Consider the following 25,918-nt stretch of genomic DNA (forward strand, 5'->3'; position numbering starts at 1 on the left):
GGAAAACGTGTGGAAATCCTAAGTGGCTGAGTCCTCTACGGAGTTTCTGCATGTAATTCATTATGGGATTGGCATTGTACTCTGGCCTTGGCTTCTTCCCAATTCATGTTGGCCCACTTAGGGACACCTGGTTATCATTAAACTTGACTGAGAGAGATAACTCTGGACACCCTACAGAGATGCTTATGATTTGTCAACTTGCTGCAGTGAAATACAACTCTTGCCTAAGTGAATTAAAATTACATCTTACTGCTGAGACTCACTGATTTGCTAAGCATTGTTCAATTCCCAGCTGTATGTTCCGAATGGGAAAAGAACATACTAGCTAGCATCCCAAAGAGATTTGCTCAGACAATGACATGAAATGAAACCATGGAGATTTGAAGTGGCTGAGTGTGTCAGATGTTGTTCTCATTTATAATTACTTTTTTTTTTTTTCTTCCATGGAACACATACTGTTCGTGGAGAATATGCCCTGTGAGCTTTGGGGCAGGTAAATCTGGCAGGGCAGTCCCTCAAATCCATTCATGTGACTGGTACAATCAGGGACACTGCTCTGCAAGCCAAGTGACAACATGAGTTTCAAGTTGGCTTGGGGTCATTGAACAAAACATTGCATGCGTTTTTGCAAAAGAGAAAGACGCAAGAATAATTTGGCAGTCCTCAAAAATTAATTTAAATACAAATTTGCAAAGGCCAGATGAGTAAGGATTAATTGCTAACCGCTTAAGTCACTAAGAGTTGCAGCTTAAATGGCAAAGAACCTATTAGACGGGGCATTTCAGAGAAACAAGTGCAGGTACCGTGGACCTAAGAATTAGTTTTCAACAAATACAGAAGACAGAATCGCATCCACTTAGGAGAAAACGTCATGCTTGAGAGTGGGCTAAAGCTGGGTCAAACTGGATGAGAGAGAGAGACTTCAACAACTGTTCTGAGTCATGAGGCTGCAAAGGAAGGCCCCCCCTTTCGCTGAACCTCCTTGCCTGCCCACCACTCACAACACAGCGTCTGGATGCGTGGGCCGGCCCTCGTGCTGTCGTGAGGCAGCATGGAGTCACCTCTCTGGGACTCTGCAAACACCCAGTGTCTGTCCTGTTTGTGGGGGCCCTCCGTCCTTGCTTTCTAGCCCACCCCTCTTTCCCTTCCGGACGTCTACAAAGCAAGAGGAGTTCAAGTCTCCCGGATTTATGGTTCCCACTGACCTAAGCCAGGCACTTGGAATGATTGGAACATAATTCTGTAATGGGATTTTCTTCTAAGCAACACTAGAAATAAGTTTATGAGCTATATGGGAGTCCAGGGGGAAAGAACTAAAGTGCGCCTTGTTTATTCAGAATAACAGGGGGACCCAATAATGTTCTCCTCTATTCTCTCTTGCCTCTTCCCAGTGGAAGGAGGCATTTGATACCAGAAATCTCCGTCTTTTAGAAGGGAGTGAATGGATACATATATATTTTCTGTTTCTATTTGCAGTTTCACAATAATCAGAGACTGAAAGCAGCATTTGCAGGAATAGAAGTGTTCTTTTTAACAAGAAGCCCTACACAGCTTCTCCACACACCGAAACATTAACGTGTCAGGAAACGGTATTCACATTTGTTTCTGATTATTTTGTTTGCTGGATTCTTGCTCAAAACAAGGTTTGACCAAAGAGTGGTATAAGGATCCCAGTGGTGAGGTGAGGTGTACCCTCAGTTCCTTGTCAGCAATGCTCACGTTCAATGGGGAGAGTGTCTATATGATTACTTCTCACGAGAAGCTTCTGAAACTCGAGGTTTTCACAAATATAAAGAGCTTGTCTTGTGATTGCTGGTCTGCCATGGACACATTCACTGTTCCTTTGCCTCTAAACCAAAGCCTTCCCCCAGCTCTCAGAGGCCCTGTGTCAACGGTTAAAGGTATGATCTAGCCCACATCCCTGAAGAGCCTCGGGTCACTGTTGTGGGTCGCTATTTCCATCTCACTAATATGCTGGTGGATTGTCTGGATGGTTCCTTGTGTGTACTGAACATTCTTAATTGTACAGTCTTTTCCTGCTACTAACTCCCCCCACCCCCCAATGCCAAAGATGATCAGACCTCTGTGTCTCAAACATAAAGTTTTCTGCTACAACTGTCTGCCTGGAGGTCATAATACTTTCTCCCATGCAGCAACATATTAGAGATAGACGTTCAAGTGGATCTGCAAATTCGGAAGTGGAAAACATTTGCACTGGCAAAGTGGAATCATGAACTTGTCTTAAACTTAGGCTCGGTTATTTCTTGACACTGGGTGGAGTGACTTCTTGTGTCTTCCATGAAGTCTGAGCGTCTGTAACTGCTGCGAACCCTGCGTGACCGACGGCAATGATGTTTGTGGGAAGAAGAGTAGCAGCTTTGAAATATTCACAACCAACACAATTTTGATTAAAGAAAGAACTCTGGTTTTTAATAGTTTTGATCATTAAAAAAGTTTAAACCTGCATAGCAATCATTTCAAAAATAATTATTTAATGTTCCATAATTAAACTGTACACAACCTAGTCTTGGGACATAGAAGCCAGTGAGGTGAGTTTGAGCAGTCCTGTGCAGTCCCAGGAGCCAGGAGTCGAGTTTTCATTGGCCTTTTTTTTTCTTTTTTCCTTTTTTTTTTTTTTTTTTTTTTTTTTTTGTCATTCTGTTCATCTAAGATTATTTGGATACTTGGCACAATCTGGCTCCGCTGCTAGCGGATCTGCACTGGGAAGAGAGAGCAGCCTGACCCCGTCCCTTCTCGCTGCCCCTCCCCCACTTGGCCGGATTCCTCAAAGTCGCTCAATGTCTCGGTATTTCTTCCTCAGAATGGAGACCTGGTCTTTAAAGAGGACAGGGTCGAGCCTCATCTGAGAGTGGATCAGCGGCATGTAGCCAAACCAGCTGGCAAACGTGTTCATGCAGCTCTGTCGCTGGGCAAAGTGGTCGGGGTCAGCCCAGCGGGAAGCCCGAGAAGTCTGGGGAAAGGGAGAGAGACGAGGAAGACAATGAGACAGTGCAAGGTGAGCTGGAACACCGCAGAAAACCAAGTCAGGTTCCAGGGCAAGTGACAGAGCTTGGGGTCTGGACGGGCCACCAAACGTCCCACGCGCCTGCAGAAGGTGATGACAGCACTAGTCCTGGGTTTCAGCCTCGCCAGAAGGTTTTCCCAAGATACGCGACTTTCCTTGATGTTAAAAACAGGCGAACAGACAAAGCTCCATATTGACTAATTCCCTGGTCTGGAATGATTTACCGGTTGAATTCCAACTACTATGGTCAGTAAACATAAACCTTTGTACTTGCGATCAAATACTGTGACTAACAATGTGTTTATGGTTTCAAAGACAGTTTCTAAAACCTTCTGGTTTACTTGGTTGATTCTGGGTAAGTAGGAAAGATGCCTACCATCTCTTTAGCTCTCTGTGTTTCCCCTAAGGTTGCTTAAATATTTTTAGATCATGTGGATAACACTGATTTAAAAGAAAGCCTTAAATGGCTTAAGCACTGAAATTTAAACAAGCATAATATCTCTGAAACCATGTTTTTATGAAACAAAGAAAAAGGGAGCTACCAGATTATGGGGGAAAAACACAAACACATTTATCAATAGGCAACTGTACAATGATGTATATGCACGTGTGTGTGTGTTTATTCTCATGTACTGTTAGAGAATACTTTCCGAGGAAGGTACGTTTTACTGTGAGAATCACTCAGAGTACTTAAAAACCTAAGTGTCAACGTGCTTGAAAGGAACCATTGAGGGTAAACACGAATGTCAAGTTACCTCTGAGCAGCAGAATAACAAACAAAACACTACTTGTAAAGTGTTTCCATGAAGCTCATTTGAGCCTCATAACAACAACCTGGTCAAGTTATCTACCCAGGTAATAACATCCCCTCCCTACATAGATGAGGAAGCTGGTTTAGGGAAATTACATTTACTTGTTCAAGGCTAGAAAGGGGCAGATCTCGAGTTCCATCCTCTACCATTTATGGTAGGAGAACTCTACTTGGTAAGTCAGAGAAAGTTTCTAATTAAGCTTACCAGTTGAGTTCATAGCAGAGCAGACTGTCCCAAAGGCCAGACTCCCTACCCCCAGACATTTGCTCACATATGCAAATGTATGCAAATGAAACTACTGTCAAGAGCTTGCTTAGTCTCTCTTACAAATGAAAAAAAAAAAAAAAGAATCCAGTTGAGTCATTCAAGTATCATTTTTGCCTCTAGATTTCAACATTTATTTTTTGGTCAACCAACACCTTAGAGAAGATACATTTCCTGTGTAATAAAAACAATCATACCACATGATATCCATTTACTTCACCAGTCATACATTCAACAAACTAATGTGCATGATAGGAAGCAGGGGCACGTATAGTACATATTAACTAGATACATCAAGTTACACCTAAGGCTGAATTTAGATGTGTCCCCAAATATGTGCAAAATCACTTGAAATACTGGTTTGGTAGAACTGGCAAGTCTATGAAAAGAACATAAAACCAATGCCTAAGAAAACATGTGTTATTAGAGTTCCACCCCTAATTAGTGCATAACCTCAGGGAAGTTCACTGAACTCTCTGAGCAAACAATGTTAAAGGAATGTTGTATCCCTAAGTGACATAGATGAAAATGGCTAGGCACACAGTAGCCACTCAATACATCTTGCTTGAATTTGAATACTCTGTCAGCCTTCAAGATGAAAAATTCTTGCAAATCCTCTTGCTTGTTCTTTTAGTAATTAGAGGGAAACAAAATTTTCCACTAGACTCTTTGCTCATTAAGGACAGCAGCTCTGTCACAACCAGTATCTAAAACAGTGTCCGATACTCTACACATTCATAAATACTGAATTATGAAATTTTATATACTTAAAATCCTGCACGTTTTTTGTTCTTACTAAATTCAGTGAATGAAAAATCATCAATTGTGTTAATATGAGCCCTGGCTAAGTGTTCCTTTGCAAAAAACTAGATCTATATACGATTTTCAATAACGATTGGAACAGGTACATGGGAAGCTCCAAACAAGTGAACTGATAGAACCCTCAAAAGTACATCTTTCCAGGTTGACTCAAATACTGTTGGATTCTCGATTTAACTTGGGTGGATCTAAATGGTCTAAAGGCTTTTGGCTTCTTGTTGGTACTGGGCTCTGTCCAGGACGAATAAAGGCGGATGAACTACAGCATATCTAGATCATCCTGCTATGGAACCTAGAAGTGTAAAATAATGAGCAGTGGAAGGAACAGAGCCTGGGATTCAACTCCCAGTTCTGTCTCTAATAGTAGGTGACTTGTGGCACTATATTTAAAGTCTCTGGATCCTAATTTCCTTACTTGTAAAAAGAGAAAGTTGAATTATATTTCCTTGCAAGTATCTTAAACTTACTACTACTACTTACTACTAACCTTACATGACTCAACAATATTTTACTTTCATAAAAGTTTTCATACATGTCACCCCAACCCCGTGAGGTAGACTTTTACTATTTCCATTTTAAGAATGAACCAACTGAGTTTCAGAAGGTAGCTGACTTGTGTATAGCCGATAGATGTTAGTTCTAGGTGAAAATCAAGGCTTATGACTCCTGGTCTGTCACTGTGATGCTCACCCAACTCAAGAGCACTTACCAGAAGGCTCTGTTGAAGACAGTATTATTAGCTATTCATTACATAAAGCACCTACAATAAACTTACATAAATTCTTGTAGGTCTTTAACTCTGGATAAGATACATCTTTCTCATGGCACTTTGTAGGTCATGTAAGAGCTTTTATGTTCTTGATAGAAAGATACCCTTGACTTAGGTCTTCCTATTCATCCATGTGCCAACCATATACTCCCTTAAAGCTTTTAGGGGTGTGTGTGTGTGTGTGTGTGTGTGTGTGTGTACGTATGTATGTATAAACACACACATATATTTCTTCATCATGCTTCCTAGAACATCCTTATTACCTTAGTCTGAACCACCAGAGAGCAAAGTAGAGGAGGAGAGTTCTATTCTTACCTGCCCCATCATTGTCTCCTTATACTGCTTCTTCTGGGTGACTTTGATTGGAGGCAATTTTGTCACAGCAGACACCAGGAAATTCATGAGAATGTCCTCACAGTTGGCCAGTTGGTCCACCATGTTTTTCAGGCTGGCTGGCAGGTAATGGGTGTACAGGTAGTGATAATATCTGTAAAAACCAGACAGGTTTCATAGGTGGCCATCATTATATAATGACAAGTGGTCTTCTTTGACAGGAAACCTATACTTACTCTTTGAATCCCTAAACGGATCACAGATGATGACAATAGCTATCACTTATATGGTACTTACTATATGCCACATAATGTTCTAAAATGCTTTACAAGAAAGGCCTCGTGTAACCCTCATAAGGAGCCTATGATACAGGTACCGTCATTACCCGTGCTTCACAGATAAGGAAATAACATGCAGATATGCTTGGCCAGTGTGACTTTAATATCAGGGTGGTTGGTTAGAAGGTGAATATTCAGATGGTAAGAGAAGTTATTCACACATTATCTACCTATCCTTAAAAACTGCTGTATAATTTTAATTATTGGCTTAATCAGAACTGTATTCAACTATCCTATGGCTCTGAGTCCAACAATATTCCATTTTTGTGGCCTATAAACCATACATTTTTACACTGTTAGATCAAAACCCTAATTAGTCTGGTGGTCAATCGTTACAGAGAACCCAAAATTAAGTTGAATTATTTCTCCCTCTACTATTTTTTCTACTATTAAGAGAGATATAATAGCATATATTTATAGGAAAAATCATTTGAATGAATCAGATTCATTGAGTGGTAGGGACAGGAAGAAAGGGAACAATGAACTTTCAAGGGGTAGAGTCTTAAGGGGCACCTGGGTGGCTCAGTTGATTAAGCATCCGATTCTTGATTTTGGCTCAGGTCATGATCTCACAGTTTGTGAGTTTGAGCTCCGTGTTGGGCTCTGCGTTGACAGCATGGAGCCTGCTTGGGATTCTCTCTCTCTCTCTCTCTCTCTCTCTCTCTCTGTCTCTGTCCCTCCCTTGCTCGCTCTCTTTCAAAATAAATAAACGTTAAAAAAAAAAGAGGTTAGGTCTTAAGATCAAGATTCAGTCAACCTAAATGCTTCTACCTTGTGCACTTGTAACTCTGTCCCTGAGATGGCAAGACTCTCTATTCTTTACTAAAGATTAGTGTGTTCACCTTACTAAGGCAGAAGAATGGGGAATTTATTAATGACTGAGTCACTAACATTAGCCACCTACACTCACTAATTTGGTAGTCTTACCCAAGTCCCCTGGCTTTAAAGACCAAATACATTTAAACAACTCCCATATGTGTATCTCTATCCTTGCCCTTTTTCCAACATACCTTTTTGGAGGTCTTAGCATGCACAAGACTGAACTCCTGTATTTTCCCTAATACCTAATTCAGCCATATGAGCTTTTTCCATCTTTTAATGACTCCTATCCATCCAGTTCCTTAGGTCAAAAAAACTTAGTCATCAGACTGGAGCATCTTCAAAATATGCCCATAATCTGATCCCTATTTACTACCTCCAGTGCTCACTTACAGGCCCCAGGCTCTATCATCTCTTGCCTAGATGTCAATCACCTCCTAATAGGTCACCCTGCTTCTACCCTGTCCCCTGTATCATCTGTTCTCATCACAGCACCCAGAGCGGATGCCTAAAAAAGATGTCTCTACTCTGTTCAAACCCTTGCACTGGCTCCCATGCCTCTCTCCCCTGCTTTCCACTCACTCCACTCTTGGCACATTTGTCTTCCTGATATTCTGGCTCAGGGCACTCGCTTAGTTCAGCTGTTCCCTACACCAGAGCACTCTTCCTACAAATATCCTCTTGGATGATTTCTTCTCAAGGCTCTGCTCCGATCTCACCTGTTCAATAAGGATCACCAGCCACCTTTGAACCTCCCCTCTACCTTCAGCACTCATGATCCTTGACCTGTTTGACTTTGCCTTTTTGCTATATAACTCACTCCCTTAACCTATTGTAAAATTATTATGAAGATTGTGTCCTCCCCTTGTTAAAAGAGAAAGCCTACTTAGGCAGGAATTTCTTTTCCTTTTTTTTTTTTTTTTTTAAATTTTACTCAAAGGTAAAACCCCAAGCACTCAGAATGGTGCCTGGGAATGCACAATTAAGTATTTACTTTTGTAGTTGTTATTCAAAATGTTCAGTTACTCAATGTACATGAGTATGTCCTCCAACTTCAGACAAATTGAAGATGTTACTCTACCGTTATTTCTGGAAATGCAGTAAGCCAAGGGGTTTTACTGGTTTCAAAGACACATGCTGGCCACATTGACAGAACTTAAACAGTGATGCAAACTAATTTTTGTTAATACCGTTAACAAGATCTGGCCCAAGTTCCGATTTATGCAACAGCCAGAAGCTAATCTACAGGAGTTACGTAAAAATCTGTATGAGAGATGTCTAAATTCCTCACTTGTGGTAAATAGCAGCTCCTGTCAAAACCATGGAGTAGTCGTTTGTCCACTTGGACGTGTACCCCCACCGTTCCTTAGAGTTATCCCAGAAATGGCTGCGCGCGGGGTACCCCACAATCCTCTCAGGGAAGCTCTGCCACACTGTGAAGGCAAAATCCACCTGCAGGCAGAACACAAGCCAAACAAGCAATCAACATCGTCAACAAATGTCAACAAAACATTACCTTCCCCCTGCTAATTCATAATGCGAAATCCCAGGACTGTTGCGCAACATTAATTCCATGTATTCATCAGCAAATTAAACTGACTGCTTGACATTTTGCCCCATAATTATGCACATTTTAATGTTTTCTGTTGAAGAAACTTCAGATGAGTGTAGAAATGAAAGAAGAAAAGAAATTGCTGATAGGTCCTTCAGAATCCAGTTTGTTCAAGAAAAAACACAAGTCAAAAAGCAGTTGCTTTCTCCCCTCCTTCCTCTAGGGTGCACGTGACCACTGATTCACACGAGGCACAAATGTGTCTGTTTTATAAACGGGAGATTTCCTGTATACATCCAGAGTATGAATATAGAGCACGCAACATGACTAGCATACGGCAAAGCCAAAGTGACTAGAATCAAAGCATCCTCTTAAGAGCAAGAGAAAAGATGCTTAAAAACCACACAAGTTCTACCAGAAATTCAGAGCAGATATCATAAAGAAATGTAAGTCTGACCTCTCAGCTTTGAAGATGCTCAGTAAAAAGGAAATCTAGAAGAAGCAGCCACAATGAAAAGTCACTAAGGGTAAGTGGGGAAAAGCTCCAAGTGAAGCCACATGGTTATTTTATTATTATTATTTTTTGCCACATGATTATTTTAAAGGAAACGCAGGTAAATGACTTTCCAGTGCTTATACTAACCCAAAGCAGGTACTTCTCTAAACATGCTGGAAACTGACATTTATAATTAGCAAATAATCTGTTTTCAAATGTGTGAGCTAATTTCTGACTTGATTGTTTGATGAATGAAAAATAAATAAAAAATAAAAACAGGAACAGCAAGCGATCAGCTAATGCTCATAATCATGTAATGCTTTGGTGCGAGGTACTTACACATTTTAACTCATTTAACCCACATAATAACCCTGTGAAGTGGGTAATTTTATAGTCTCCAATTTACAGAGGGGGAAGCTAAGGTATATGGAAGTTCACGTAATTCTCCTGAGCTAGTAAGAGGCAGAGCCAAGATTTCAATCCAGCCATCTGGTTTCAGACTTGGTATGTACTGTTACCATTAGCCTCCTTTTTACCTCTGTTGCTACAGTACGGAGAGCAATTTAACTCTTATACAGGTCCCACATTCACTCCATGACCTGTCTCCAATCTCTTCTCAATAAGCCATGCAAATGGAAATTCCATTTATTCTACAAATTTTTCCAGTTGCTACGCTGGGATGGTGGTTGGGAACTGAGTGATGGCAGCAAGGCCGGTTCCTACCCCCCCAGAGGTTGAAAAGCGTAGCCAATAACTACTCACAACAGCCAGCAGCGAAAACGACCCAGTTCTATCAACTGATGAATACATAAACCAACCATGGTATCTCCATCCAATGGAATATTATTCAGCTATAAAAAAGAATGAAGTCCTTAGAACATGGCTGAGCCTTGAAAACAGTATGCTGAGTGAAAGAAGCCACACACAAAAGGCCACATATGGTATGACATGCCCAGAATAAGGGAATCCATAGAGACAAAACCAGATCGGCGGTTCCAAAAGCTACGGAGTGACTGATTAATGGATATGGAGCCTTTTTTGGGGTGATGAAGACGTTTCTGAATGACACGGAACTGATGACTGTCCAGCATTGTGAATGTAGTAAATGCCACTCAATTATTCACTTTACAATGGTTAATTTTATGGTTATGTTGTGAATTTTACGTCAAATAAAGAGCACAGAAAATAAGCCTAGATCAGTATTTCCCAAGCATTCACCACATGCATAACATCATTCTCTTTTCTGCCACACTCCCACACCACACAATCACGTATTTAATATTTTTCTTTAAATTGCCTATGTTTGTTTTTTTCCTTTTCTTACTTAGCCTCATCCTATGTAAACATGTCAGTGAAATCCTAGGTTTCACTGCTGGCTATATTGTTTTCTAGCAAACAGTAAATACAATTGTTGAAATGAAATATGCTTGCCACGAACCACGCAAAACTACTGTGCACACACCATCCTCTAGGAAACACTGGCCTGAATCATCTGTGAGGGTCCTTCTATCTCTGAATTCACTGGGGGCCAGAAGTCACTATTTTTGTGAACAGCCAGAAATTCAAAATTTTCTGAATATCTAGTTTCCCTAACTCAAGATAAGAAAGGCTTTAAGAACGTAGCTTGTTCCCCCAAATGCAAACATCCGGGCGGGGGGTGGGGGGGGAAGCAGCCAGGCGTTGGAAAATACATTAAGAAAGCTTGTTGGGGGCAGGGTATCTCGGAGCCAGCAGCAGGGGAGTGGACCGTATCTGCCAGAAGATTGAAATTGGTTGTGATAACCTGCACACCGTCACTGGCTCTCGATGCTAATGGCGCCAACTGATGGGCCCGTATATTATGCAGCCCGGCGTCAAAGAATCAGCCTGGCTGTCAGCGCTCTTTGGGGTTTTCCATTATTCTTTGAAAAGGAAACACACGCACTGGCAACTGCTATAGAACCCGATGGGGTTTTTTTCATCACATGAATTTCTTACTATCTCAAAGCCGTTTCAAGTCATTTCAAAGGAACTGGAAAGTAAATTCAGATAAAACTACGATTCTTGTGATAGTTCTGCTTTCACGAAGATCATTAACACATCAAAGGAGGCAAAGGTCAGCTTAGGGCCTTTTCTCTTAAAAACCAACATCTGTTTCCTTTTGAGAATTTGCAGCAACCCAGATAAATGTAAATAACTGTAAACCAACTATATCTAATACCCTTTGCAGAATGCTGTTTAAAAATCTATCCTTAATACTACAGAGAGGCATTTAAACAACCAAAGAATCCTCAGAGAGGGAATAAAATGAACCGACATCCATTCACTTAAAAAGTGAGAAAAGAGAAGTCCTTGTCCTTGGCCGTTTTAGGTCACACAAGCACTTCGCGGTCAGCAGGCAAAAGTAAACCAGACCCCTGGCCAACGACGCCGACACTGCTCCCCCCCGCCCCCCCCCCCCCCCCCCAACGCTGACTTCTCATTACTTCACAAAGGACTCGTGTCCCTCCCAGCACGCCCTGGGCGGCTGGAATTGCCAGTCTTTGAAAAGACGTTCACCAGCCCATGGAAACCTCAAAGAAGCTGCAAGATACCTGCCCGTGGGACAGATAAAAACACCTGTAGAGTGGGACTAAGTGCCTTCTGCCCAGGGGAAGATGTAACGCGCATCAGTATTTGAGGCCATGGGATAATGATTTAAATAGACGCCGCAGATGTCTTGACCACACATTCTACCAGGCCAGCGTGCTGCTTTTCCCCGTCTGCTCTCCGACGTCCCCTCCCTGCTCTCCTGCCCATGCTCTGTGGCCGGGCAGGATGGAACCCTACGGATGGCACAACCTGGTCTCCCTTGCAGGCTGCTGGCCGACTGAGTTGGGTCAATGGCAGTCACCAGGAGGAACATGGAGGTGGGACAGAGAGGGAGAAAGAGAGAGGTCCGGGTGTTTCTTCCCGGCTCCCTCCTAGGTTTGGCATCAGAGTTTTGGCAGTTACCATACCCCACCGCCATCTACCCTATCCCACAGCCATGTGCCATATCCCGCTGCTGCCGTCCTTACCCCTCCACCATCTTCCCTATCCTGCCGTTAGCTGCCCTATCTCGCCCCCATCTGCCATATTCCGCTGTTGTCACAGCTCCTGGAGAGCAGTCTCCTCTCAAAGACGATGAAACACGATTTCCTCCTCTCCCTTCTTCACCCCTGGGGGTGGGGGCTGCTTGTGGTTCTTGTCGCTCTCCAGGTACCCGGGCGCCTACAAGCCCGCCCACCTAAGCCATCCTAAAGCCCTTCGCTGAAATCACTAGACTTGAATTCTGTTTGCTGCCACCACTGTGATGGCTAGAGGCAGGAGCTGGGTCATCAAGGTACCCGACGTGGAGACCAGAACAAGGAGATCCCCCAATAAATACTTGTTGAATGAATGTGCTCCTGGGATGCCGGCTTCCCTTGCAGGAAGCCGCAGAAACATGCAAGCTGGAGTGTCCCACACCCTGTACTCCACAGCTGTCTTTCCCTTTGAACATTAGGCAGAGCTTGTCCCCCCCAAACCCCTTTCTCCTGCAGACTTGCATGTGCCGCAACTGGCTTTGTGCTCAGGCTTTAAACACCTCAGCACACATCTCTCCAATCATTCATTCACTAAGTATTTATAGAGCCTGGGCTGCAGAAAAAGCATTTACCAAGGTGAGTGAGGCCCAGGGCATTTTGTCCTGGGGTTATTTAGGCAGCTCTTGCACATAACTTCTGTTCAACTCCATTTGATGGAAATTGGAAGCATCCACCGAATTTCAAGAAAGAGGCCGTGGGACTGTTGGCCTAGGTTAACACCAAGCGCTGGCTGCGCAGGCAGCAGGCCATTAGAATTGGTCCAGCGTCCAGGAAAGTGCATGCTGGTAAGTGTCGATGTTTAAATTGGAAAGAAAATGATTATGAATAAGAGGGAGGAAAAAAGGTAAAGGTTTAAGTAGCTCAGTCTCCGTGCTTTTTAGCAGCCACCATTAATAATGCATTTCCGATATATGACATTTTTATAGAACTGTCTTTGGTCCCCTCGATGGTTTAAAGTATGGTTTCTGAGATCAATACTCATTCGGGTTGTAAAAATTGGTTTTCTATCATATCTATCTCTCCTCCTCTCTCTCTCCTCCTCACACGTTCTTTGTGCAATCTTATTTTTGGCACAAACACCTGAACATCTGAAATAGCAAGGATCTCCGACTCCGTCTTAAGAGTGAAATCGTTTGCTCTTGTGTGGGTGAAGGAAAATGAGCGCTTGAATCCGAGACAGAAGGCCTGCCTTCAGAACCCAGAATAGTTTTCCCTAACAATGGCAACACACACGCACACAGGCATTAGGATAACCGGGGAAGGATGGGCTGTTTGCTCTGGATTGTGTGGTCTCAAGATGATGCTAGCCAGGTTCCCCACCCCCGCCCCCACTACTCCCCTTGGCTTTGCCCACGTGCCCACAGCTGTGCTGTTGAAAAACAAAAGGAGGGCAGGCAGGAGGGGAGAGGTGAGGCACAGCCATGCAAATGAGGAGCCAATTAGCAGAGAAAACAAAGGGGGAAAAATGCCCTCATCAGGGTTCCAGGTGGTGGCAAGGTGCTATCAGGAACCAGGTTGATTAAAACCGACTGTGCAGGAAGTTTTGAAAAAGGTTTTCAAGTTAGCCGAGGCAAGGGCAAAGGAAACGCTGGCCCCTTGGGGTTTGGGACACCTGCCTGAAGAGCCCACGCCCGCTCCTTACCTCCGTGGTGGAAAGCACAGTGTCCTCATCAAGGCTGAGCACTGCGTCTGTGACGATGTTGTCATAGGGCAGGAAACGGCTGCTCATAACCTGGGGTGGGGAGAAAGCAGACAGGAGGAAAGGAATCAAAGAAAAGAAGTAAATTTGGAGACCCGTTTTCAGGAAAATTCCCCCATCCTCACCTTCGAAAAGAATGTTCTACCACCGTGTCATCCTTCAACACTGAACATTTCCGTTTCCCATCGGTGGAGAATCATGTACCCTTACTGGGCACCTACTGTGTACAGACACCTTGCTAGTCAAAGGGAGGACAAGGTAAATAAGACATTTTCTCCTGTCTTGGGAAAGTTCACAGTCCGCAGCCATCGAGATGCCGCTGACCAGTCCTAGCCCGATATGGACCATGCCAGGGGTGCAGAGGACGCAGCAGCCAGCCACTTGGAAGCGCAGGTGAAAACCTTAGAGAAGACGGACATTTAAGTAGGACTTGATGGACAGGAATCCACCGGGTATAAAAAGAAGTGAGGCAGAAACAGCACTCAGCAGACATAAGGCACAGAGGAAAAAACCAGCACCCTGAGGCCTGGAGAGAGTGGATGGATGGAGCCATGATTCCAAGTGTGGGGCACACACTACTGGAAGGCCATGTCATTTCAGGAGGTGTAGACACACATTTGAAAATTCTACTCTTCACTGATGTTAGCACAGATGAGAAAATATACATACACAGAGATTAGTGGCTATAGCAATAACAGGGAGCAGTAAACTTATTCAAAAATAACTTCACTGAAACGAAAAGTAAGCTGATTTATAGAAAAATATTAAATAAACATAGCACATGTGGTCTATGGATTTAGGCACATTGTGAAGGCACTATATGAATAAAGTTTGGGCAACTCCAGGATAAGGCATGGTGAGGTGTGTGTGTTTTGGTGGGGGTGGTGGTGGTGGTGGTGGTGGTGGTGGTGAGGGCTTTGGGGATAAAGGGACCAGCTGGAAAAATTAAGTCTAGAAAGACTTCTCTGTGACAGTCATACCTTCAACCTCTGTGCTGAATGTACCACAGGATAACTAACCATGAGAATGATGATTTAAGAATAACTAACATGGTAAAAAAACCCATTTACTTTGTGTCAGAAATGTTCCAAGTTCTTTATACACGTCATCGCATTTCATCTTTATAATAACCCCATTGTACAGCTGAGAAAATTAAGGCATAGAAAGGTTAGATGTCTTGCTCAAGATGGACCCACCAGCATTGCATCCCAGATGGTGAGCTTCTACAGAGCACCTCATCCACCATGCTGGACCTGCCTCAGGTTTGACAAGGACCCCAAAAGTGAATTGGGGGCACATAAAGTGATCTCATATTCACCACCTTCCTCTGGAAATTATATTCACAGTTGTGACATCCTCTCTAAATTCACACTTGGAGACTGAGAGAAAAGGCACATTTGCCACCAACTTCCAAGGCACAAAGGGCCAGGGAATGCAGCAGTTGGTCATTGGAGACAGAGGGAGAAGGGAGACCCTGAACCTGGCTACCAAGGGTCTGCTCTCCACAAATCTGAGGCCCCCAACCCCCAAGAAGCTAGCTCATCCATGAACCCACATCTCAGAATCAGCTTCTGTGCCTGTGTAGCTACTGGAGGGCTTCTGACATCAAAGGGTGGGAAGTGCCCACATTTCCCATCTCTGGGAGCTCAAGGGATGGATCTGTAGCATAAATGGCTCCAGGGTCTGCTCCTACACATCTGTCAACTGGGTCAAGTTTTCTTTTTCTTTTTCAGGCTTTCAAAATAAAATAAAATATAAAGTGATCAGCAACCCCATATACACAGTGCTCAGAAATCTCAGCCTGAAGCAATTCTCCTGATACTGTTTACATGTCCACTGACTAACACAGAAACCATTAGCTGCCAGCTTAGTGATGCCCTGACCTTTCCCTTGTTAAGTCTTTAGGGGGAGAGCTGCAAAGACAAGGCCTATAAATTCAAAAGAGAATTTTGCAGCCAAAGCAGCAAACACATCAACTCTAAACTCAAGGCTAGATATGGAAATGTAAAATGGGGAATAAGGAGACCTATGACTCCTTTCCCATTATGTTCCCAACCACTGGTTTTAAAAGGATCCACTTCCTTTTTCTGAACATGCTTCATCGACAGAGGTTAAGAGCCCATAATCTAGCCACTTCAAATTCTAGTGTAGAAACTAGATGCTCTCTTTCAAATACCTTGCCTCAGCTACATTCCAAAAGTTGAATGCTTTAGCATGAAAGGAACTGGTGTACTTACAAAGTCAATCCTGAGTGAACTGGCTTTTGCTTGTTAGTTCATGTAAGAAACAGTTAGCTACCATGTGCCAGCCCAACCTCTTCTAGGATTAACCAAAATGACTACCAAAACTCGAGAAGTTTATTATCTAATGGGCAAGATAAGAAATATCCATAAGCAATTATAGAAAGAACAATAAGAGTTAACGTTTACCGAGCACTGACCACGTGCACACATACTTCTAAGCACATTTACAAGTACAGTGTTGTACCATTTGATCTTTTAGCTACCCTGTTAGGTATTATGATTGCTTCCATTTACTGAAGGAGGAATTGAGGCACAGAAAGTTAGTAACTTGTCTTACAGTCCATGATACGAACATTACAATACCTCCGCAGAAGAGTACCTGACATTTATTGTACTCTTGGTGTATAACAGGAACCAGGCTAAGCACCTATAATGCACTATCTCACTGAATCCTCAAAATGGGCCTGAGTCTTAGCCTAGGATAACCGGAATACAGAGCCTTAAGCAATACTTAATTGAGTGCAAATGCTTTACTAGGTGGTGCAATCCCAGAGTAGTGGGAGTGAGAGCAAAGGAATCACATGGCCCACTGGAATCAGTGGCCAAGGTGGAGGCTAGGACTCAACAAATGGCAAGACGCCACAGATATGGCGGGGAGAATATAAAATATCTTATAAGCTACATCTGATAAAACCCACTGTCTTGTAAATAAAGAAACAGGGACTACTTGCAGGGTAAAAATATAAAATCAACCAATGAATCTGTGAGCCATAGAAGTCAGAACGGCTCCCAGTCAGTCCGACTGGAACCTGTATGGATATTCTAACAAATTCAAAGGAAGACTTCTTTACCAGAAGATCTAGTCACCCATGTAAGCACAAAAACAATGAATTTCCAAGTCCAAAATTGACAGCATGCATCTGAGCACCGTTCAGGACCTCAGGCATTGGCAATGGCGTGAAAGATGTATGGGATTATAGGCGGGAGATTTTTGTGCACCCATCCCTCTTGTAAAACCACATCTGTGGGGAGACGGATTTCATAAGAGTAGGTAAGACGCATGCCGAGAGGCAGGTGATTTTCTAATTGCCATCTTTACTCATTAAATGCTTATGAAGCAGCTCTGGGATACCCACGTCGCTGGATGCCAGCCCTGGGAATGCTGGGATTCTATGTATTGTATTCTGCACTGTGTTCCATCACACTGCATGGTGCCCAGCACACAGTAGGCAGTCATAACACTGGAAATGACAGGATAATGCACTGATAGTCTTGCCCACATGACAGTCACAGTTCTCACTGCATCATGTTGAACTGTGTGAAACTGCCACTTTTAGCAAGTCAAGTGATTGTTTTGAATGGTCTGACCCAATTGATATTTTTTTATTCTGGCTCAAAGATGTTTTACTTAGTGTGAGACAATCTCTCATGACTGGACTCCTTGGGCACTGACAAAAGAGGTCTCTTGGATGACTGCTTCACCAATCTGTTTTATTTAGGAGCCACTAATTGCCTCACAATGGATTATGGCCTACAAGAAGTAACAAGCAGAAGCTAGAGAAAAAAAGAATGCTGCCAAGAGTGGAAGAAACTCCAAAGGGGAGGGTGCATGGGAGCAGGGATGAAAGAATACATGGGGATTTTGATAACAGAGATGAAGAGTTGAGAAGGGATAGTCAAGACTTAGAGCAAAAGGGAAAGACAAGAATTAGAGGCAGGAAGGCAATTTAGGTAACCGTGGATGATCAAATTTGGTGAGAGTACAAGGTCTGTGGGGGAAAGCAATGAGAGAGAAGACTGGTAAGGCTGGCCAAGAACAGATTACACATGGCCTCAAATGTTAATGTAAAGCACTAGCAAACAGAATCCCTTGAGGCTGCGAGATGATTAAGAAGTTCATCCCGCTCTAGGCAAAATGAATTGGAAAATGGAAGCAAGAGGCCAGCTAGGTGGCACCTGTGGGTCTCTGGTGGAGACACGCAAAGGAAATTAAAATGCAAATGTCCTTTGGAGGACAAATGTGAGGACCAGCAACTATTCTGAAAGGCACAAGTAATCCAGGCTAACCAGCCAAGCAAACCTCATGCATCACCAGCATTGGCAGCCTCATCTGGATACTCATCTTTTACAGAAAGATCACCATTGCCAGGTCCTGAATGCATTTAATCCTAATAGCTACCCTACGAGTATGTGTTATTACTTCTGTTTTATAGATGAGGAAACTGAGGCTCAGAGAAGGAAAATATATTCAGGGTCACAAAGCTCCTAAAAAGTTAGTATTAGGACCCAATCAAAGCTGAGGATATTCAGCGACAGGGACAATTTTATGTATGTATGTATGTATGTATGTATGTATGTATTCATTTATTTATTTATATTTTTGAGAGAGAGAGAGAGAGAGCGCACTCAAGCAGGGGAGGGGCTACAGAGAGAGGGAGACAGAGGATCTGAAGTGGGCTCTGCACTGACAGCAGAGAGTCCCCGATGCCCGATGTGGGGGCTCCAACTCACGAATCGGAGCCACCCAGGGGCCCCAGGGGCAATTTTAGAGAAAAGAGTCCAGGGCCAGAAGCTCCCCTGGGCAGGAAGAAGTAATCTAGAGCCAGTGCCCAAAGCACCCCACAGAGAAACAAAGGCTCCATGTGGTTCCACACTCAGGGCCACCTTCCCATCCTACCTTGCTTTCTCCTTCAATGACGATGACAGGCACAGCCGTGGCAGGCCAGCGGTGTTTGGCTGGTAGAGGCTTGTCACAATTCCATAGAACTATGATCTGAAAGGGAAAGGGGATCGTTAGATGGCTCGGGAAGGCTGGCTTTATACAGGCCTCCAACCCAGCTCCTTCTCGAGACAGAGGGAGAAGAGACGGAAGCCTTAGCAGGAGGCAGACATCAACCTTGAATTTTAAAGAGGGTCCCCTCCCACACAACCTTCAGAACCTGGTGACCTCAACAACTAGAGAGACAGGGCAGAAAGAGTAACCTAACACAACAAGGAGGTAGGGGAAAGCTGGGGAGAAGAGAAGTAAACTTCAGGGTTGCTGAATCTTAATACAGTGGTTTCCTAAGTTCTGATGTCTTACTATGAGCAAGATAACAACACTGACCAAATTAAATAAAAACATATAGTGAGCATCTGAATTCTGGCTATGAGCCAGTGCTACTCCACACAATGTGGGAGAGAGAACAGAATTCAAGAAGGAACCAGCCTGGTAAGCTCACGATTTGGATTCTCCAAATCAGCATTGGTTGCTGATTTTATTGACTTTATTATTTCCAATAAATGTGTTCCAAAAGGCATACTTCAACATGATTTAATTCTTTCCTTGTTTGTAAGCCTTCTTATACAACCTCATTTACAAATCAGAAAACCACCGTTAAGAGTATTGGAGTGACACTGATTTGGAAAATTTTATTGTCAAAGATGTAATCTTCTGCTCCCAATTTTATAATTAAGTCATAGTTGCTATGAAAGATGCATCCTGAAACCAGCAAGTCTGTTCCTTCCATTGAAACTTAGTTTTCTGGGTCCTCCCATGGCATTTCTGATGTTACTTTACCACGGTGACATTTAAAAACAAAATAGTGTGCTTACGCATTCTTTAAAGAATGTGTTGGTGTATATATTTAAACGTAACCCCAGCGGAAAATCTCTTTGTAACCCATCCCTTACCTGTGCTAGATTTCACTTCCAAGAACCTCTACGTTGATGAAAAGGGAGTAACAAGGCATGACAAATGAAAGGGGAGTAGCAGGGCATGACGTTAGACGAGTCCCAGGGAGCAAAGCGGAGGGCAGGTAAAAGCGGGGGGTGGGGGGGGTCTCGGGTCCGCTGAGCTGGAGGAGGCAGGTGCTGCTGGCACCCCCACTCACCTGGGCACAGTACTGGGATTTGGCCGCAGCCACGAGAAGCTTCAACACTGGCTGGGACTGAGAGACCAGGGGGGTCACTGCATGGATGACTGCAGTGAATTTGGAGGGGGGCTTTAAACCTGAAATAGAAAGGGGAGAGGAGCCAATGAAACACTGAAAAACAACACTCAGAAAATCATTCCTCCTCGCTCCATTGCCTCACCCTAAGCTAATGTTCCCTCCTAGCATATTTGTCCTGCACCTCTTATGTCCTGACAGAACAAAAACAAGGTGAAAAGCTGCTAGTTAACTGCTGCCTGAGGCTCCAGGACCTCGATAATTTACAGCTCAATGTGTATCTGCAGGTTCTTCCTTTGATAACATTTTCCTCCCCTGGGGATGCATTTTTGATCACCCGTCTGCTCTTTAGGTACCCAAAGTCTTAACACACACCCCACCACTTACCTCCCTCTACTCCAGAAAGAGTCTATGCTCGTCACTTATATCGTAATATGGATTTAAGAAAATGTACTCTCTCTCCTTGGGTATTTGAATAGCTCTTATTCTTAATAAAGTAGTTAAGGGTTTTTTATTGTTTTTTTGTGTGGGTTTTTTTGCCTGATTATTACTATTTCAAATTATAACCAGCAAATGGTAAAGGTTAAAAGAACAGCATCCAGAGCCTCACTGTCTAGGTCTGAATCTCTGTGCTACCCCCCAGTGGCGGTGGGATCTTCCCCTCGGTGTTTCCCCTGCTATGAAATGGGGCTCAGGGTCAGAGCATCAAACCTGTGGGGTTATTATCAGAACTGAATTAAAGGAGTGAATGCTTTATAAGCAGGTAGCAGCAGAAACAGCAAATAGTAAGTGCTCAATATTTGCTCATGGCTATCATCTCCATCACCATCATCATCATCACTGTCATCATCACCATCATTTGGGAGTGGAAGCTTCTATGCTCCCAAGAAGCTCTTTCTGTGCGGTGCTGACAGAAACTGAGAGAATAAGTGTGTGACCCAGACCTCTGCCAACTGTTGTGCTCTGAAGCCTTAGGTAGAAAGGTGTCATAAATATGCAAAACAGGCACTGCCACCAAAGCGAAAGAAGTGAGATGGCTTCTCCCTCAAGTGAGTTTTTCCGTAAGAACTCACTAAGAAAATGGAGACAGGTTTAACAGCTTTTTAAGACTTCACTAGTTTAGACCCACAAATTTTGCATTTTGGTAGCTTAAATGCAAACAAGAGTGTGCAGTGACATTCAAGTTCAGCTTTGGTGTTGGTAGAGTAAAGGGAAGACTCAGACTATACATATTAAAGAATTCAATGGGTGTTTTGTAGAGCAAATTGTATCTTCCAATTGGTACTTTAATAGCATGTTAGAAAGAAGCTAACTTCCCCACTATCTAGAAACACAATCAAAATTTTGCCAAGGAAGAATAAATATGATGGAGGGGTTCCTTTTTCACGGTGAGGACAAGTCACTGCTTTAACGTTTTCCTGTACTAGTTTGAGCAGCATCATGTACACACTTCTAATGTGCTTGCTCACCATGAAGATCTCACTAGCTCTACAAAAAATACGTAGGGATTTTTAACAAATATGGCCTTATTCTAAAAATTACCAAATTCTAAATGTATTACCCTAACCCTAACCCTAACCCTAACCCTAACCCTAACCCTAACCCTAACCCTAACCCTGGTTTTACTACCAGTCCCCATAACATGTTTGGTTTGGATTAAAGGGTTCTTTGTCACTGGTTGATACTTCGGGCCAGGACTTTCGTTCAGTTTCTTTTTTATCAGTTTCAAATTAAACACCCACAACTCACGGGTGAGATCGTTATGGGGAACATCTGCACAGGGCGGAAAATCTAGAGTCTTTTCCCCATAATATCTTGAAAGATGCTTTCCTGTCCCAGAGTTTCTCCAATTTGGAACTGTGAATGAGGGGAAATGTCTAAGATGTTGTTAACACTAGTACAAAGTGGGGCTGCAAAAACGTAAACGTCTATGGCAGTAATAGCCGAGCTCTGTCTAGGACCCTGCCCATTCCCTTTTCCTCATTGGGATTAGATTAGAAGCTGCCAGAGAGCAGAGATTGTGTCTCATCTGATTTTTTATTTCTACCACCTAGCATTGCATTAATGGAACATATAAGAGGAGCACAATAAATGTTAAATGGGTGAACAGGTTTGTCTCTTGTCATACATTATTAAATCTTTCTCCATTCCCTTTGTTAATTCCACTTTTCTTTGGTAGGAGAGAGATACGTTGAGATCGCAAACGAAGAAACAAGAAAGAGTTAGGGAGCGCTCTTCTGGTTCCATTTCATATAAGAGGAGACATAAAATTACAGCAAACCCTTCGTCATGTTCAAAATGATCCATCATTGGGGGAGCCCATGTCTCAAAAGGGAATGACTCCACTAAATGTGAAGTGCTGCTCAGACAAGAAAGGAGTTTTTTCATCTTGCAATGTTCTGCTAGATTTATAATTCTTGATCTCGATACGCCATGTATGACAGGGCCCTAGGAAGCAATGTCCCATGCAGGCTGGTAGGAAGACCCTGCTCTAGAACAGAAAAATCAAGGGACTTTAACCTGGACAACAGCTGGAGGATAAACACAAGGTAGCACCCTGAAAGGAACTCACTTACCTAAATTAGCATAGTAGTAAGGAAAGTCTCCCAGATAAGATGAATACTGTGGTAGTACGAACAGTCCTCCAGGATGTTTGTTCCATATTAAACTGTTACGTGATATGTGCTTGAATATTCTGTCCTGAATAATCTAGAAAATAAAAACACAGTGTGTGGTGAGGATGAAACCCTGATGGTATTTGATAAGGAGCGTGTTCAGTCCAAATCTGGGGAATGATGACCCTCAAAGTAGCGACTACCCCCAAATTCTTCACAGATAAAAGCGTCTGGGACACAAACAGAGTGACAGAGCGATGGAAGAGAGTGTGAGAGAGAAAGAGATGACTTATGGCTAACCAAATTTCCTAATTAAACTTCAGTTTAACCATAAATTCTACCTTGGCTTTCTATAATAGTAAGTCCATTCTCATTTGAAAGCAGAGTGCCTTGATGGTCGAGCCTCCAGCTGTGGTTCTAGATCCTTGCCAGGATGATCTATTCTCGGTCCACACACATATCCATGTGGAGACAGGGTGGGGAGGGTACAGAAGGCATGGCACATTCTAGAAGCTGTTGAAGTTCTGATCTGTTCCTTTAATTTAGGAGGCAGATTTACCTGTCATATTTCATTTTCCTTCCAAAGTCAACTGTAGGACTTTGGCATACTGGTTAGCTGACGTTTTTTACATTTCACCTCAAAAAGCAGTGAGTTAACAATTGCTCCAAACATCCCACATAATAGGACAAGAATCATGGCATATAAAGACTAATAGCCATGCTAGTTCATTAGTTTCTTTGGACTTTGGGACCTCGCAGATCATTAAATTCTACATTTAGAGTCAAACATTCTCCCATCCTGAATCATTTGTCAGATGAACATGATTAGTCCACTTTACAGATTTCTCTCTGTGACTTTCAAACTCTTGTAATTATACCATCCACTCATTAAGATATGATTTGGCAAATAATTAACTTGATACAGGATCTCATGTTTGTAGCAATTTTTTTTTGCACTTAAAAAATAAAAGAAAAAGCCTACCATGCCTCTCAAGAGATTTAAGACCTAAATCATTATTTTCCAGGTTCCCATTTAATGCAACGTGATTTTAAGTAAAGACCATTTTAACTGGAGCTTTATTATTTGTTAAGGTTATTAACACATTTGTCTCATCCCACATAGTGATAGATAAGTAATAAAGCAAGCTACATTTATTTTTTGCAAACCTTATCATGTTTATATTTCTTAATGAGAGAGAAGCAAGGAAGCAAGGAGGTAATTTGAAAGAACTCAAATATCTTAGTTTAGTGATTTCTGTATTTTCTCTTACTCCCAGATCAAAACTGCTAATTTTATATGGCTAGGTAATGGTTTCTAATTTGGTGGAGAGTTTAAGAAGCTAGCTAAAATATGAATGTTTACACTCTGTGGTACAACAGGGGTGTGTTAAAAATGCTGTTGTGTAGGCATTAATTATGAGAAACTTCTTATGGTTGTTAAGGGTTTTTATGTGGCTAACGATTTCACTTCCTATACCATTTATTCAAGTTTTATAATATTATTTATACCTTCCAAATCTACTGTCTATTTTCCCTTTTAGTTTTTCATTTAGATCCTCTTTTTTTGCTTTCCAAATTTATGTGGTCACTTAAATGAATTTGGACATCAAGACACAGAATAAATTGAAAGTAGACAGCATCATAAATCCGACATATATATGAATGACATGGAGCTCAGGATGCCACAAAGTGGTTCACCATTCACTTCGAGTCTCGGGGCAGTATGCTTCTCATTGTCATACTCCTTCTGGTTCAGTATCACAATATTGTTATCATTTCAAATTCAAGGATACAACAAGTTATAGCAATCTTCTGAGATACCAGTAGGCATGTTACACTCTCTTCAAATGAATCTCGATAGGAAGATATCGGGAAAGTTATAAGAGCAACAGGAAATGTTTAATTTAACCTGGATCAAGCAACTTGCCATCTTTATGTCTCACTTTTCTCATTTGTAGTAAAATAAAATATCATGTAAATTCTAACAACCTCTCAGAATTTGTTAGGAAGAGCTGCCCAAGTTTTTATACTTAAGACTTGACTTTTTTGCCTTAAAAAAAGTCTCATTCCTGAATCCATTTTCTAGGCATAGATTTTTCCATTTGTACATAGTTTTAATATCACAGATATTAGATATTATAGGTGTCTTTCCATATTGTTAATAGTATTCATGGGCTATGTATCCTAAAGGACCAACAATAGTGTAATTTTTTCCATGCAGAGCAATGAATATATTTACGAGTTAAAAATTTCCACATCTAGAATTGATTCATTTTTAAAATGTTTATTTATTTTTGAGAGAGAGAGAGGCAGAGAGAGGAGGGGACAGAGAATCCCAAGCAGGCTCTGAGCAGAGCCCAATGTGGGGCTCAAACCCACAGGCCGTGAGATCATGACCTAAGCCAAAATAAAGAGTTGGACTCAACCAACTGAGCCACTCAGGCGCCCCTAAAATTGATTCTTTAGAAGTTTGTCAAAGGGTATAAACACTGTTAAAACAGTTCGTATGTACTGACAAATGTTTTCTAAAAGGTTTGTATCAACTTGCCTTCTCAAAAGTCTGAACAAGTATGGATCTCATCTCACCAAACAGAAAAGTCATTCTGTCCCTCTCCTAATGGCCAATTCTCCCTATTGCTACACTGGACAGCTCCTGGGGTCCTTTCAGGGGTCTAGAGCTCAATCTTTATCATTGTGGAATAAGACACGACATTTAGAAGTTGGGCGTTTCTTTGGCTATAAAGAAAATCAACACAAACATACACATAGATACATATACACTCATAATACAAAAGTTCTTCATTATAGACCCAAATGGTACCCTCGATAAGGATAATATTTCTCATTAATAGGAATTCAAAGGGAAGAATGGCAGGCTCCTTATTTTTCTTTTTTTATGTGCCATCTGTCTTCTAAATAATGGACTACTGGTTACAGGTTACAGTCATTCTGTGTGGCCCTGACTTGGTCTTTTGACCAATGCAATATTGCCTCTCACACACAGTGCCACCATATGCCACCTTACTCTGAGCCAAAGCATTCTATTTCCATTATTTCATTGATTTTAATATTTCACTGTACAACAGCATCAGCAATACCACGGTTTGAATGTGCATTGT

General features: G+C 42.3%; 1 protein-coding gene across 1 annotated transcript in view; it reads right to left on the reverse strand.

Moving 5' to 3' along the window:
* Positions 1-2,402: 2,402 nt before the first annotated feature.
* The window catches only part of EXT1 (exostosin glycosyltransferase 1), a 288,305-nt gene continuing 264,789 nt past the window's right edge, over positions 2,403-25,918 (reverse strand). The window contains exons 5-11 of the mRNA XM_023248762.2: positions 22,761-22,893; positions 20,128-20,246; positions 18,933-19,028; positions 13,956-14,045; positions 8,471-8,631; positions 6,005-6,176; positions 2,403-2,971 (exon numbers count right to left, since the gene is read on the reverse strand). Coding sequence (XP_023104530.1) covers positions 2,786-2,971; positions 6,005-6,176; positions 8,471-8,631; positions 13,956-14,045; positions 18,933-19,028; positions 20,128-20,246; positions 22,761-22,893 — 957 coding nt within the window. The 3' untranslated portion in view covers positions 2,403-2,785. The remainder of the gene's footprint in view (positions 2,972-6,004; positions 6,177-8,470; positions 8,632-13,955; positions 14,046-18,932; positions 19,029-20,127; positions 20,247-22,760; positions 22,894-25,918) is intronic.

Source organism: Felis catus, chromosome F2 (genome assembly GCF_018350175.1).
Source record: "Felis catus isolate Fca126 chromosome F2, F.catus_Fca126_mat1.0, whole genome shotgun sequence".
In the NCBI taxonomy this organism is placed as follows: Eukaryota; Metazoa; Chordata; class Mammalia; order Carnivora; family Felidae; genus Felis; species Felis catus.